At 45.3% G+C, this 16,768-nt stretch overlaps 1 protein-coding gene across 2 annotated transcripts in view; it reads right to left on the reverse strand.

Annotated features, from left to right (window-relative positions):
- Positions 1 to 1,222: 1,222 nt before the first annotated feature.
- The window catches only part of GALNT14 (polypeptide N-acetylgalactosaminyltransferase 14), a 137,081-nt gene continuing 121,535 nt past the window's right edge, over positions 1,223 to 16,768 (reverse strand). For both annotated transcript variants that reach the window (XM_038751704.1, XM_038751703.1), the window contains 6 exons: positions 12,676 to 12,802; positions 11,522 to 11,614; positions 9,380 to 9,463; positions 8,227 to 8,371; positions 4,685 to 4,804; positions 1,223 to 2,097 (listed from right to left, as the gene is read on the reverse strand). In XM_038751704.1, the coding sequence (XP_038607632.1) occupies positions 1,939 to 2,097; positions 4,685 to 4,804; positions 8,227 to 8,371; positions 9,380 to 9,463; positions 11,522 to 11,614; positions 12,676 to 12,802 (728 nt within the window). In that variant the 3' untranslated portion in view covers positions 1,223 to 1,938. The remainder of the gene's footprint in view (positions 2,098 to 4,684; positions 4,805 to 8,226; positions 8,372 to 9,379; positions 9,464 to 11,521; positions 11,615 to 12,675; positions 12,803 to 16,768) is intronic.

A 16,768-nucleotide genomic window follows, 5' to 3' on the forward strand; every position in this document is an offset into this window, starting at 1 on the left:
CTGGTTGCCTGCTGTGTGACCTTGGGCAAGTCACTTCGCTTCTCTGTTCCTCAGGTTCCCCAACTGTAAAACGGGGATTAAGACTGCGAGCCCCATGTGGAACATAGAGTTTGTATCTACCCCAGTGCTCAATACAGTGACTGGTACATAGTAAGCACTTAAAAATACCATAAAAATGATGGCTTTGAAGGCTTGGGCAATCCCCTACTCTCCCCACCTACTCATGCCCCCCACCCCTAAAGAGTGGGAAGCCTCCAGGGGATTTTTTTAGTTTTACTCTTCCCTGGGACATAAACACACACACATAAACAGAACCACACAAACACCCTTGAGGATCACACTAGCACCACACCTACACTCAAGAACTCACAAACTTCAGGTTGGGTCACCTGGACAGATGCAAAGTCACACAAATAATAATAATTAATAATTTTGGTCGTTTATAAGTGCTTACTATGTGCCAGGCACACTACTAAGCACTGGGGGGAATACTAGCACATCGGGTTGGACAAACATGCTTGTTCCCAAAGACCTGAGGCTAGAACCCACTGGGGGACACCCGTGGGTCACACAAGCACAGAGGCAAGGACATCTGTGGATCCATGCACACGGGATACATAGAGCACATCAGGAGTATGTCACTATGAGAAACAATAGAGAAAAATCAGGGAAGACGGAAACCAAAATAAAGATAAAAATAGAACAGTTGTTTTCCAAAAGTACATGCTGTGAGGCAAAGTTGTTAGTGCTGGAACTTTTCTATGTATCTCTGATGGTCCTTCAAAATAGTTTGCTAGCCCCTCTGGTGATAAAACATAGTTAACTTGCAAAAACCCATATAGCAGGTTTTTTTTTTTCATTTTGTTGATACCCCAGAGGTTTTGTACACACACTTCCCTTTCTTCCCCTGCAGCCATGAATTTCTAGTTGAAGGAAGATTATTCCTTCCACGGTCACTGGTTTAGCAACTCTGCCTTTTCCTTACCCCAAATAGTTTTGGTCCTAATCTTTTCGGATACGTTGGAGGTGGCTCTGCTACGTGAAAAGACATGTGATATATTCACTCGTTTTCCCATTTGTCCACAGTGCCTTCCCTTCTAAACCCACTATGTCATGCCAATATGATGCTATGAATTGAACTTCGGCAACAACCCGCAGGCCTCCAATGTCACCCACCTTCCCTTTCCCGCTCCCACATGCGACCAGAAGATAATGCTAATAATTCAAACGATGGCATTTATTAAAGAGCTTTCCATGTGCCAAACTAAGTGCTGGGGTGTTATCACGATCATCAGAAGACCATGCAGGAAGCATCCAGCAGGAGGTAGATTCTATCTAAAATCTGGGTAGAGCTTATTTGATTAGGCTTCATGGCTCCTTAGAAACTTTTCTGGGGACACCAACCTCCTCTGGACAATGCTCCGTCACAGAAAACAGAATCAAAGTAACCAAAAGTCCAGTGGCTACTCTTGGGTTATCTTGGTCAGCTCCTCCTTCTCGAAGTCCCCCAACTTTCCGTCTTGGTCTCCTCCGCCAGGCTCACTGCATCCTGGGCTTCCCCTTCAGACCGCTGCTTCCGTTACAGAGGGGACGATAAATAGCGCAGGCTCTAGGTCCAGATGGGATTTTCTTCCGAATCCCGAGGGACTGAGAGGACAACGGTGAGGGGAAAACTTGTCGGAGAGGCCTCGCCTGGGATCAGCTGCAGCTCTGAGCAGCATCCGTTCCCCCACCCTGCCTGAGATGTTGGTCCCTAGTACGTATTGGGGGCTCTCCCTCCGGGCGCTGGCCTATCGTGCCTTTTGGGGGACCACAGACAGCCTCCCGTCTCCCGGCCGCACGACTCTACTGGGGAATTTCCACCCCGTCTCCACCCCGTCGCCCCACTGGACTTGGTTTTAGTGTCGGCTCGGTCCAAACGAGAGCCGGCCCGGCTGCTCAGGAAAGCACCATGTCCCAACGCTGGCTCATGATGGAGATCTCACAGGGGTTAACGACCATCTCTCTGCTGTCCTCGCTGCCGTCTCCCACCATTTCGGTGTCCAGGCAGAGGCGGGAAGCCAAATGCTCAAGGTGGGGACCAGACTTGGCCCATCGCTACCAAAGAGAAAGAGAGAGAGAGAGAGAGAGAGAGAGAGAGAGAGAGAGAGAGAGAGAGAGAGAGAAAGCTTAAGTTTGGGTCTCCGAGACCAACCCCGGCTCCGAACGTCGGAACAAAATCCGAACTTATTCCAGCTACGGAGATAAGACCTCGCCGAGCATTGATCTCCTTGGGTAATAAAACGGCAACTAAGTGATGTTGAGTGCATTAAAAAGCAGAGTCAACACACTTGTGGCCAAAACCCAGGAGGAGAACATATTTTACCAGCCAATAAGCTTCAAAGCAAAATAGGAGAAGCAGCGTGGCCCAACGGATACAACAGGGGCCTGGAAATCAGAAGGATCTGGGTTCTAATCTCAGCACTGACGCTTGTCTGCTGTGTGACTTTGGGGATGTCATTTCACTCCTTGGTGCCTCAGTTCCCTCATCTGTAAAATGGGGATTAAGATTCTGAGCCCCATGTTGGACACGGACTGTAGCCAAACGGATTAGCTTGTATCTACTCCAATGCTCAGTACAGTGCCTGGCACATGGTAAGTGCTTAATAAATACTCTTAAAGCAATAAAGGAGCTGGGCAGATCAGAAAAGGCATTTTATGCTGTTCAGGCATTCACATGCTGGAACCAACTGGGCAACTACCATCATCATCATAGTTAATAAAGCCCAACTGGGTGCAGAGCAGCAGCAAGAGAAGCAGTGTGGCACAGTGGAAAGAGCCCGGGCTTGGGAGTCAGAGGTCATGGGTTCTAATCCTGCCTCTGCCACATGTCTGCTGTGTGACCTTGGGCAAGTCACTTCACTTCTCTGCGCCTCAGTTCCTTCCTCTGTAAAATGGGGATGAAGACTGTGAGCCCCACGTGGGACAACCTGATCACCTTGTAGCCCCCCCCAGCGCTTAGAACAGTGCTTTGTACATAGTAAGCGCTTCACAAATGCCATCATTATTATTATTAGAGCACTGTACTAGGCAGATGGTGAATGCAGACACTGTGCTGGGTGCTTTTTTTTTTGCATTTGTTAAGTGTCTACTATATGCCAAACACTATACTAAGTGCTGAGGTAGATACAAGATAATCAAGCTGGACACAGTCCATGTCCAACTTGGGGCTCACACCTTTAATCCCCATTTTACAGAGGAGGTAACTGAGGCACAGAAGTAAAGTGACTTTCTCGAGGTCACACAGCAGAGAAATGGAGGAGCTCAGGTCCTCCCACTCCCAGGCCCATGCTCTTTCCACTGGCCATGCTGCTTCTAACACGACGCTTATAACATCACACCAAATGGGCCTTCTGGAGCATTAAGCTGTAATGAGTTCAAAGGGAGAAGAAAACATAACTAGGTTTGATGAGGGAAGGACTGGAACCTGCCAAAATCGAGCAGTGTGGATTAAGTGGCCTCACTGAAAGCCCTGTCCAAAGCAAGCCCTCAGGGGAGGGGAGTGAGTTTGAGGCTGAAACCTCAGTAGATAGTCCTCCAGGGCTACCGGACAGTCTTTTACTCATTTTAGGAACATATACTGACTTTGAGGGATCCCTGTGAGTTCAATATTTACCCAAAAAAAGCATTACGATGCCCCAAAACTCAGAAACTGGTAGTGACCATTAGCCCCACGTAGCACCTAATGACCTCGTATCTACCCCATCACTTAGTGCAGTGCTTGATACATAGTAAGCGCTTAAGAAGTACCACAATTTTTATTAATTATTGTCCAATGGACAATTAATCCTGTTTGCAAGACTGATTGACAAGCAGCATGGCCCAGGGGAAAGAGAATGGGCTGGAGTCAGAAGGACATGGCTTCTAATCCTGACCCTATCATTTGTTTGCTGTGTGACCACGGGCAAGTCACTTCGCTTCTCTGTACCTCAGTTACCTCATCTGTAAAGTGGGGATTAAGACTGTGAGCCCCATGTGGGACATAAGCACTATATCAAACCTGATTAGTTTGTAACTACTCTAGCATTTAGTACAGGGCCTGGCACATAGTAAGTGCTTAACGAATACCACAGTTATTATTATTATGTGTCCAGCAGACTTCTAAGTGCTGAGGTAGATACAAGTGAATAAGGTTGGACACAGTTCCTGTCTCGCATGGGACTCACAGCCTTCAATTATGTTTATTGAGCACTTCATGCATGCAGAGCACTATACTAAGTGCTTGGGAGAGTATAACAACAAATAGAGTTCGTAGACATATTTTCTGCAACAACAGAGTTGGTAGACATGCTTACTGCCCACAGCGAGCTTTCATTCATTCATTAATTCATTCAATCGTATTTATTGAGCGCTTGCTGTGTGCAGAGCACTGTACTAAGTGCTTGGGAAGTACAAGTCAGCAACAGATAGAGATGGTCCCTACCCAACAGCGGGCTCACAATCTAGATGGGGGAGACAGACAACAAAAAAAAACATGTAGACAGGTGACAGTGAAGATGGGAACCTGAGAGAATTGTGCCCAGTTGCTACCTCTGCTGGCTCCATCCCAGAGAATGAAGGGAGAGCTCTTGCTCCCCAAATGGTCTCAGCAGCCTTCTCCTCCACAGCTCGGGGATACCGTTCCAAAATTCCGGGTTGGCCTTACCTGCTTCCCATCCTCTTCCTTGCAAGGGGAGAATAGCACCTGAGACCCAGGGAAAAGGGTGTGAACAGACAAACAGAGCTGCTGCTGGCGAATCTGCTGGGCATAAGTGTAGGTCCATTCCTGGAGAGGGAGAAAACAGCATAGGATCCGTCAGCCACCGCTCACTGCGATTCCACCATTAAGATGATGAGAATGGCATTTACTAAGTGCTTACTGTGTGCAAAACACTCCCCCTCCTTTCCCTCCCCATCCCCCCCGCTGTACCTCCTTCCCCTCCCCACAGCACCTATATATATGTATATATGTATGTATTTATTACTCTATTTATTTTATTTGTACATATTTATTCTATTTATTTTATTTTGTTAATATGTTTTGTTTTGTTGTCTGTCTCCCCCTTCTAGACTGTGAGCCCACTGTTGGGTAGGGACCGTCTCTATATGTTGCCAACCTGTACTTCCCAAACGCTTAGTACAGTGCACTGAACACAATAAGCGCTCAGTAAATAAGATTGAATGAATGAATGAATGAAAGAGAAGCAGCATCGCCTAGTGAATAGGGCACAGGCCTGGATGTCAGAAGGAACTGGGTTCTAATTCCGGCTCCGCCACATGTGTGCTGGGTGATCTGAGGCAAGTCACTTAACGTCTCTGGGCCTCAGTCACCTAATAAATAAATAAATAAATAAATAATGAATGAATGAATGAATGAATAAATAAATAAATAGATAGATAGATAGATAAATAAATAATAAATAAATAAATAGTCATGGATGGGGTTGAAGGGACCCAGCTGGATAATTTCATCTGCCACTTCCTTCCCTCTCCACATTGATTCTCAGAGTCTGACTGGATTGAGGAGGTTTAAAGGACTACTTCTATAACTCTTTGACTCATAATCAAGGGCATTTATTGAGAGCTCACTTTGTGCAGAGCACCATACTAAGCGCTTGGAAGAGTGTAATATAACAGAGTTGGTAGACACATTCCCTGCCCACAGGGAGCTGAGGGGAAATGTTTTCTAAGGAGAAAGTGGTAGGAAGAGGCAAATAATAATAATAATAATAATGATACTGATTGTGGTATTTGTTATGCGCTTACTATGTAGCAAGTACTGGGGCAGGTACAGTATCAGATTAAACACAGTCCCTGTCCCACATGGGGATCATGTGACACTTTCTACCACTGTTGGGTAGGGACCATCTCTATATGTTGCCAACTTGTACTTCCCAAGCGCTTAGTACAGTGCTCTGCACACAGTAAGAGCTCAATAAATACGATTGAATGAATGAATCACAGTCTAAGGAGAAAAAAGAACAGATATTTAACCACCATTTTACAGAGAAAAAATCTGAAGTTCAGCGAGGTGACATGACATCCCAGTCTGTGCAGCATATTTGAGATAGTCAATTTCAGAAACTAAGTCTCCAGATAACATATCTAATACAGATATCCAGGCAGTCTCCAACTACCAAGATAACTTAAAAAAATGCACAAAGAAAACCCACAATCATGTAAAGTTAAGGGTGAGATTTTAATTGTGTAAGAGATTGGAATTGGTTGTATCTTGCCGCAGTTTGCTCTATCTTCTGTGAACTCTAACAAGTTCTTAGATGATATTTTCATACCTTCTTAATCAATCGTATTTATTGAGCGCTTACTGTGTGCAGAGCACTGTACTAAGCGCTTGGGATTTACAAGTTGGCAACATATAGAGACAGTCCCTACCCAACAGTGGGCTCACAGTCTAAAAGGTATGGAATCCATTCTAAGACACAGGACATAATAGTGTATAGCATCATGGAATGCAAAAGACTATAGCTGGTCCTTCTAGAATCATAGATAATGAAATATAGAATCTAATACTGAAAATGCATTTCAAAGTTGTTCTTTTACTAATTTGTGTGGATAACCTGAATTACTGACATGCATTGTACCTTTCTCACTCCCATCCATACGTTCTGTGCTTTCCTACGCGCATGTTGTATGATGAAGTGATGTCAATCAATCAGTTTGCTATTTGCTGAGCACCTATTTTGCTGAGAGAACTATACTAAGCACTTGAGGGGATATAACAACAGGTGCTTAAAAGAACTCGGGTTGTTAGTGGAAATCTTGTAACTAAGAATTTTCTGACTTCCATAGGCTTGTGATCTCTACCTTAAAGCTACAATGCCCATTATATATATTTTTCTTTTATTGATCTATTATTTGAGGGTTAGAGAGTATGTTCTGACTGACATTGGATTCCTTTTTCCACCTGCAAGTAAAGTTTAAAAAGATTCCAAATTTAACAGGTAATTCGACAGAGGATTCAATGATGAATATTAAGCTCTTTCAGAGAAATTCTATGCATCTGGAAACAAAGGGAGTAAACTCAGCTGGAAATGATGGGACAATTCAATTTTCATCGTCTGCTCTGATTTCTGCCTACAATGTGTCCGGGAATCACATGCTGTTTTTAGCACATTTGGGACAGGGAATGTGTCTGGTATACTGTGTTGTACTCTCCCAAACACTTAGTACACTGTGAGCACTCAATAAATATGATTGATTGCTTTAGAAAAGCAGGTAAGCGGGGCTAGATCCTTTGGTGGTCTTTCTCATCTCTGATTCAAGTTGTTTAATGGTAGCCCAGTGTGTTACCTGGACCGGTGCGTTAGTGTGGCCAAATTCATTAATTCATTCAATCGTATTTATTGAGTGCTTACTGTGTGCAGAGCACTGTACTAACCGCTTGGAAGGCCAAGTTGGCAACATATAGAGACGGTCCCTACCCACAACGGGCTCACAGTCTAGAAGGGGGAGACAGACAACAAAACAAAACATGTGGACAGGTGTCAAGTCATCAGAATAAATAGAAGTCAAGCTAGATGCACATCATTAACAAAAGAAATAGAATAGTAAATACGTACAAGTAAAATAAATAGAGTAATAAATCTGTACAAACATATATACAAGTGCTGTGGGGAGGGGAAGGAGGTAGGGCGGGGGAGAGGAAGGAGGGGGGTCAGCCTGGGAAGGCCTCCTGGAGGAGGTGAGCTCTCAGTAGGGCTTTGAAGGGAGGAAGAGAGCTAGCTTGGTGGATGTGCGGAGGGAGGGCATTCCAGGCCAGGGGGAGGATGTGGGCCGGGGGTCGACGGCGGGACAGGTGAGAACAAGGCACAGTGAGGAGGTTAATGGCAGAGGAGCAGAGGGTGCGGGCTGGGCTGGAGAAGCAGAGAAAGGAGGTGAGGTAGGAGGGGGTGAGGTGATGGAGAGCCTTGAAGCCAAATGGAAAGAGTACGGGCCTGGGAATCAGAGGACCTGGGTTCTAATCCCAGCTCCACCACTTAACTGCTGTATGTGACCTTAGGCAAGTCACCTAACTTCTCTGTGCCTCAGTTCCCTCATCTGCAGAATGGGGATTCAATACCTGCTCTCTCTCCTACTTAGATTGTGAGTCCCATGTGGGGTCTGATTATCTTGTATCTACTTCAGGGTTTAGTTGAGTGCTTGGCACACAGCAAGTGCTTTAATGAATACTCCAATCATTGTTAGTACCTGGGTCCCTGAGGCCTCTCCTTTGCTCGTGATGCAAGGACTCAAGATGAGGGCTGGGAACTCCTGGCCCTCCACGCGTTGGGATTCCAAGCATTTCTGCCTCTGTCGGATGATTCCAGTCTGGGCTAAGGTTTCCTCAGGAATTCTGAAGTCAAGGGAAAAGGAAGGGTTACGGCTTTCCGTGTTCTCTACCCAAGCCTTTTTGAGTCTGTTCTCCATATGCCTTTATCAGCCCTTATTGTTGACATGGGAACTGGATGTGTTCCAGTGGTGATGGAGAATCTTATTATGGACTGCCATAGCAAGTCTCCCTCTGCCTAGACTGCAAGATGGTTGTGGGTAGGGAATGTGTCCGTTTATTATCATACTGCAGTCTCCCAAGCACTTAGTACAATGCTTTGAACACAGTAAGCACTCAATAAATACGATTGAATGAATAAAAAGAAAACCCATTCCAGGAGAGGATTGCCGTGAGCAACGCAACATCTAATATGTGGTACAGGTCAAGTCGGTGACATTCTGCCACCAGTAGGACTTGTGTCTGAAGTCGTGTTTTACTAGTGGTGATGGTTTGCACTGAGTCATCCACACTCTCTTCCCCAGAGCCCCCGGAAGCCAACAGCATTTCCCGCAAGATGAGACAGACTCACAGGGAGCTGATCAGGCTATCAAATCCATTCCCATGCCTCCAGTGAGAGTTAAATGAAATCACCCCAACCACATGGAGTCTTTCGAATTTAAAGCCCTCTGAAGGAGAAGATAACTTAACCTTCCTGGCTAAAACATTCTACTTTCTTATAACCTTTCCTAGCAAGAAATTCTTCCCCAATCCCTCTCACTGCATCTCAAATCTATTTTGTGGTCTCTGACCTCAGAGTAGATGGAGAATAACAGATGTATCTACCCTAGTGCTTAGAACAGTACTTGACATATAGTAAGGGCTCAACAAATATTATTATTAGTAGTACCATTAAAATCTTAATTGAGTCACATCTCAGCCTTCTCTTATCCATGTTAAAGTAATCCCAGTCCCTTTCATCTTCCCTCCCAGGGGATATTATTTTTTGACTCCTAAACCATCATGGTGGTTGTTCCTCCACTATCTTCACTTTCTCCAACTGACAGCAGGACTTCACGGAATCAAGATGAATACCTGAGTTCAGGATAAACACTCTCCAAGTACCACTTGAAAGGTCTACATTTCAAACTTTTCTTCAGTTCCACTCTGCTCTGGATACTGAGGAGAGAAAAGGAGAGAAAACAAGCTTAAAGAACTACCAGTGTGGTTGTCCCCAGTCATGCTCATGAAGAATGAGGAAAATCTTCCACAATAAGAGAACATCGAGAATGATAAGTGGGTTTCCAAGTGGCACTTAGAGTCTGCCTCTCTTTCTCTGGTGCTTAGAGGATTAGTACGCAAGAGGCGGCAAAATGCTTTACTCTAGAAAGGGCCACAGAAAGCTTTATAATAATAACAATAGCAAAGACATACAGATTTTAGATAAGCTTGTTGTGATCAGGGAACATATCTACCAACTCTGTTGTACTGTGCTCTCCCAAGCGCTTAGTACAGTGCTCTAAAGAAAGTACCACTGCTAGATTGATTGATCCATAGTTCAGAAACTCATTCTACTTCCCAGTAAAAAAGCAGTAAAAATAATAGCTTGAATTAGGACTCTACTCAGTGTCTGTCTAACCCCCTTTTCAACTTCCCCTACTGTTGGTCATTTCATACACTGCAAAGGAGCAGCATGAGAAGCAGCATGGCCTAGTGGATACAGCACACGCCTTGGAGTCAGAAGGACCTGGGTTCCAATCCTGGCTCCACCACTTGTCTGCTGTGTATGACCTTATTCACTTCACTTCCCTGCGCCTTAGTTACCTCATCTGTAACATGGGGTTTAAGGCTGTGAGCCCCATGTGAGACATGGACTGTGTCCAATCTGATCATTTTGAATCCAACCCAGGGCTTAGAACAGTGCCTGGCACTTAGTAAGCGCTTAACAAATAAGACTAAAAGGGGAACTGAGTTTGCCAGTGGCGGGAGACTCAGTGGCAGCAATGTGTTATTGGTGACCTTGGACCAGTCACTTCACATGTCAGTACTTCAGTTTCCTCATCTGTAAAATAGGAATTCAATAACTGTGATGTCAGCTACTGTTCTGAGCTAGATACACGCTAATCAGGTTGGACACAGTCCATGTCCCGCATAGGGCTCACAGTCTTAATCCCCATTTTACAGATGTGATAACAGACACAGAGAAGTGAAGTGCCTTGCCCAAGGTCACACAGCAGACAAGTGGTGGAGGCAGGATTAAAACCTAGGTTTTTCTGACTCCAAGCCCCGTCCTCTGTCCACTAGGCCACAATGCTGTGGAATTGTTTGAGGGATGAATTTGCAGGGACTGCTCAGGCCAAACAAATGCTAGCAGCCAGGTTTTAAGATGAGGCAAATTTTCCAGGGCAACTTCCATTTCACTCTGGGCTTAGGCTGTGTGGAAACTCAACTACGGTCCAGTTGAGGCCTTGCCCAGATGTGTCCATGCCTTCTGTTCTTCCAAAAATCTTGCTGCCCTTCCAGGGAAGACACGTTGGCACAGTGCGGATTCAAGAGTGCAGAACCAAAAGCTAAGCATGCCTCCTGGCTATGCTTTCACAGTTCAATCACAAGACAGGGCAGGGGTGAGCTCTGTTTCCCCGCCTCGTGATATGGGGAGCTAAGAAACATCTAGTCTGAGAGGAGCAGTGTTTCCTAATGGAAAGATCATGGGGCCTAGGTTCTAATCCCAGCTCTGCCACTTGTTGGCTGTTTGACCTTGGCCAAGTCACTTTAATTCTCTGTGTCCCAGTTTTCTCACCTCTAAAACAGGGACTAAGTATCTGTTCTATTTCCCTTTTAGACTGTGTCCAACCTGATTATCTTGCTTCTACCCCAGTGCTTAGCACACAGTAAATGCTTAACAAATACCAAAATCACGATTATTAAAGAGTAACTCCTCCTTCAAAACAACTGGCTGTAAGAGAAGCAAAAAGCTCCTTTAGACTATAAGCTCGTTGTGAGCAGGGAATGTAACCGTTATATTGTTATACCGTACTCTCCCAGAACTTAGTACCGTACTCTGCACACAGTATGTGCTCAATAAATAAGATCGGCTGACAACAGGATTCTTGAAGTTTTCTACTCCAAGAAGAGCATCTTCCTTGACATACTAGAGTGTACTTTATCATGGTTTTGCCTGTTTCCAGCTGGCCTCTCCTGGCTAACTTCTATTCACCGCTCGAGAGCGACACTTACTCTCCGTATGGCCTCCCCTGGGCGGCTGGGCGGGCTGCGTAATAGTACTGTTTGAACTCATCCATCCACACTTCGGCTGTGCGTTTGGTGTTCCTAGGGAAAGAGGATGATTACAGAGGGGCAGAACCCAGAGGGAAAAGCCTTGAGATTTCCAGGTTAAAAGACATTCAGGATATTGATGCTCTAAACTGTTCTGTTTTGTTGTCTGTCTCCCCCTTCTAGACTGTGAGCCCGCTGTTGGGTAGGGACCGTCTCTATATGTTGCCGACTTGTGCTTCCCAAGCGCTCAGTAAATACAATTGAATGAATCTGCATCTGGCAAAGTGGGGTGGGCATTCCATCCTATATTCCAGCTGGGACCTCCTGAAAAGGGCCTGAAATGTTACGGATGGATAAATCCTTGGACAAGTCACTTCCCTTCTTTGGGCTTCAGTTACCTCCTTGGTAAAATGGGGATTTAGCCTGTGAGCCCCATGTGGGACAGGAACTGTGTCCAACCTGATTGACTGTATCTACCCCAGTGCTTATTCCAGTGCCTGGCACTTAGTAAGTGCTTAGCAAATACCATTTAAAAAAATTAAGTGGAGACCTGTTTACCTAGTAATCCATCATGTGCCACAGTGCTCCGCACACAGTAAGCGCTCAATAAATACGATTGATTGAATGAATGAATGCCAGCAACCACATCGCCTAACCTTGCTGCCACTGGAGGGTGGAAATGATTAACTTCGGCAACTGGGTTCAAACCATTAGCATTCCGAGAGCCTATATTCCCTGTTTCACCCCTGCCTTCTGACAGCAGAGTCGGGGAGAAGTCGATGTTATGACAATCGCATCTGAAGATGGAGCGAGCAGAACCTTCTGAAATACTCAGATGTGGAAAATCAGGATCCAGGGACATTCAATAGGCCAAATGTCTCTGCCTAGACTAAATGTTTGGAACTAAAAGTAGACCTCTGCTAGTCAGCTCCACAAGCTCGCTCAGAGATAGGCCGATTCCATCATCTGGATGGTTGCTGGAACTCTTCACCCTTCTCGGTGGTTATCCTGAGAAGGCTGCCCCTCGAAGTTCAAGTTTCGGCCAAATGTTCTCTATAGTCACTGAAGGGGATGCACGGTTCTCCATAATGGGAGCAGCTAGGAAATGCACTTACTTTATATAAGTGTTGGCGTTTCCCTCAGGGAAAACATAAGGATGTTTCTTCCGGAAGACATGTCCGACTCGGCTGCAGGGGATAATTTCTAGGCTCCCACCACACATCCATACACGGAAAGAGATTTCTGTGAAAAAGACAAATTCACTCAGTCCGTCTCCCTCTCAGTTAGCTCCTCTAAAAGCCAGGCTGGTACAAGAGGAGGGGAGGCTCTGATTTGAGATTTGAGGTAGGAATTACAATTGAGAATCCAAAAAGCACTTAGAGTTTAACTGAATCTCTGGAAGATTATTTGAGTAAACTCCCAGAAACCCACATGGAAACCTAATCACGTTTCCGGTTGCTTTGTTCTTAATGCCTCATCTGTACTTGAAAGTTGGAAATGAATTGAAATTTTAGCTCTTCTTTTCCAAATGAGCCTTGTATCCAGAGGCAGTTTCCACACCTTGCAGGAGACCATTCTCTTTATTGTTTTGCACGCTGTCTAGCTTTTCTGAAATTTTCGAAGTGTCTCTTAGGTGCCTTAGGTGTTTCTTAGGTGTTTTGGGGCTGACAGCCCTAAATTCTGGTTACTGAGTTTCAGAGATCTGGAAGAAGGGTGACTCATTTCAAGGATGTGTAGACAAGAGCAATCTCTGTAACTTAGAACAGACCCTAGTCCTGGCTAATCCACTCTGCTGAGCAAAAACCATAAACTGAAGAATCAAACAGCACATTTTACAATTCCCTCGGCACCCCCTAAAATAGGCAGAAATCTGTTATCCCTTGAGATACATTTCTGTAGACTGTAAGCTCAATGTGGAAAGGGAATGTGTCTGTCATATTGCTGTATTCTACTCTCCCAAGTGTTTAGTACAGTGCTCTGCCCTCAGTAAGTACTCAATAAATACGATTGACTGACTGACTGAGACCAAACCAAATTGAAGGACTGACCACAGCTGCACAGTAGGAGAGTGTGGATGGCAGCATGGTTTTGGTGACAGGAGCCCGGGCTTGGGAGTCAGAGGTCGTGGGTTCTAATCTCGGCCCCGCCACTTATGAGCTGTGTGACTTTGGGCAAGTCACAGCTTCTCTGTGCCTCAGTTCCCTCACCTGTAAAATGGGGATTAAGATTGTGAGCCCCACATGGGGCAAGCTGGTTGCCTTGTATCTACCCTAGTGCTTAGAACAGTGCTTGGCACATAATAATAATAATCATAATAATGATGGAATTTATAGAGTGCTTAATATTGCAAAGCAGTGTTCTAAGCACTGGGGAGGTTACCAGATGATCAGGTTGTCCCATGGGGGGCTCACAGTCTTAATCCCCATTTTACAGATGAGGGAACTGAGGCACAGAGAAGTGAAGTGACTTGCCCAAAGTCACACAGCTGACATTTGGCAGAGCTGGGATTAGAACCCGTGACCTCTGATTCCAAAGACAGTGCTCTTTCCACTGAGCCACGCTGCTTCTCACACAATAAGCACTTAACAAATACCAACATTATTATGGTGGGATGCCCATCCTCACAATTTTGAGTTGAGAGGGTAAGTCGTGCCAATGTTAGGAATGGCAGTTAAAGAACTTTACAGTGGTGTCTGCTTCTGTTCAGATAGAGATATTCTGTTCAATCAATCAATAAAGGTCATTGATTGATGGATTGGTTCCCTGACCAAAGCTGTATCCATTCTCCCAAACTTCCACCTTGCAATGAATGTCACTGGACACAGGATGAGAGACCACACCAGCAAAAATAATTTAAGTCTGGCTAAAAGTACCTCATCATTTTCTCCACTTAAGCATAAGTATCTGAGTAATGCCTCCATTAATGGAAGCGGAATTTTGCAGATGCCCAAGAATTCTCTCTTAAAGATGTTCAAAAATACACTCATAGATAGTGTCACCATGAGAGGACTTTCCCCCAGATTTAGTCTAACGTTCTTATTGCTCTTTCTCCACAGCTACAGATCTAAAAGTGAATTGTAGACTGCAAGTACTTCCCAAAACTTTCCCTTGAGCTAGGTGAAGAGTAAATGAAAACCCATATCCCAGAAGAGCTAACGGTGAGATGAGAAGAAAAGAATCCTGCAAAGCGAAGCGAAATATGCCATGAGCTGATAGAAGAAGAGGACCAATCCCTGTGTTTTAACACTCAGCCTTGCAAACAGAACCCTTTCCAGCGTCCTTTTCTGAGTTCCCTCCCAGATACATGGAGACTCAAGTGAAAGCTTTAGACTGTGAACATGTTGTGGGCAGGGAACATGTCTAGTATCTCTGTTATATTGTACCCTCCCAAGTACTTAGTACGGTGCTCTACACACAGGGAGAGAGACTGTTAGCCCGTTGTGGGCAGGGATTGTCTCTATGTATTGGTTAATACACTGCTCTGCACACTGTAACTGCTCAACAAATACAATTGCATGAATGAATAATAATAATAATAATGATGGCATTTATTAAGCACTTACTATGTGCAAAGCACTGTTCTAAGTGCTGGGGACGTTACAAGGTGATCAGGCTGTCCCGGGGGACTCGCAGTCTTAATCCCCATTTTACAGACGAGGTAACTGAGGCACAGAGAAGTGAAGTGACTTGCCCAAAGTCACACAACTGACAGTTGGCAGTGCCGGGATTTGAACCCATGACCTCTGACTCCAAAGCCTGTGCTCTTTCCACTGAGCCACACTGCTTCTCTGAATAACATTCTCTGAATGAATACCGTTGTTTAACTTCTAGACTGTGAGTCCGTTGTTGGGTAGGGACCGTCTCTATATGTTGCCAACTTGCACTTCCCAAGCGCTTAGTACAGTGCTCTGCACACAGTAAGTGCTCAATAAATACAATTGAATGTATGTATGAATTAATCGATTGAAGATGGACCTTAAAATGCTGCCTCCGGACAAAATGATCCGTTAATATTCCCCTGTACTAAGCACTGGGCACATGGTAAGTACTTAACTTAGAGGTAAAACGAGGCTAAAGGCCTCACTCAAGTCTGGTCTTTGGGGCTCTGACCCCAATCCTCCAAGACATTTAGCAATTCTAGGAACTCCTGCAAAGAATCAGGTCCTCTGGACCAGGCAATGGAGAAGCCAGCAAAGAAGCAGCAGTAGGTTCAGCTCGATCCCAGAGATAACTCAGTGCAGGCCAGGATCCCGAGGCGACTTGCGACAGTGATGAATGGTTCTGGAGAGGGCTAGGCCAAGGGTGGAACTCGGCTTGGTTTATGTTTGTTTTCATTTTCCACGGCATCCGTTAGGCCTTCCATCTGCCTCAAACAGGCTCGGAGATGGATTTTTCTGATGAATTTCTTCGGGCCTCCCAGCTGAGCAGAGAAGGTGCCGTGGGTCAGGCCGGTGGCAATAAATTAGGAGGAAATAACTCTTCCCGGCTAAGGAAGAAGACCGTAAAGCACACGGAGGTGGTGGACGGGAGAAAACAAGAGCAGCAGACAATGGATGAGATTACTGCTAAACACCAGAATCTACCATCATAGATCATTCCTGAGCTGGTACTTCTGCTTTGAGATGCTTCTGCTAACCACACTTCCCAGAGCTATTAAGGCATTAAAGCCAGTTTAAGAAACCCTTCTCTCTCCTCACCTAGGCTTGCTCTGTGCTAGCTCTGAGACTCAGCTCGGTCGCTGTGAACTACTAAGAGTGCTCGATTCATTAAGCACTTACTGTGTGTCAAGCACTGTTCTAAACGCTAGAATAGCTACAAGTTTATCAGGATGGAAACAGTTCCTAACCCACATGGGTTCAAGGTCTAAGTGAGAGAATAGGTATTGTATTTCCGTTTTGCAGTTGAAGAAACTGTGACACAGAGAAGCTAGATGATTTGCTCAAGGCCACACAGCAGGAAAGTGGTGGAGCTGGGATTAGAACCCAGTGCCTCTGGTTCCCAGACTGTGATTCATCCACTAGGCTATCCGATTTACAATTGAACTATACCTTTGGTATTCTTCCAGTATGGGCCATTCCCCTTGGCCTGGAATGCCGTCCCTCCACACATCCACCAAACTAGCTCCCTTCCTCCCTTCAAAGCCCTACTGAGAGCTCACCTCCTCCAGGAGGCCTTCCCAGACTGAGCCCCCTCCTTCCTCTCTCCCTC

This window comes from Tachyglossus aculeatus, chromosome 9, assembly GCF_015852505.1.
Source record: "Tachyglossus aculeatus isolate mTacAcu1 chromosome 9, mTacAcu1.pri, whole genome shotgun sequence".
NCBI lineage: Eukaryota > Metazoa > Chordata > Mammalia > Monotremata > Tachyglossidae > Tachyglossus > Tachyglossus aculeatus.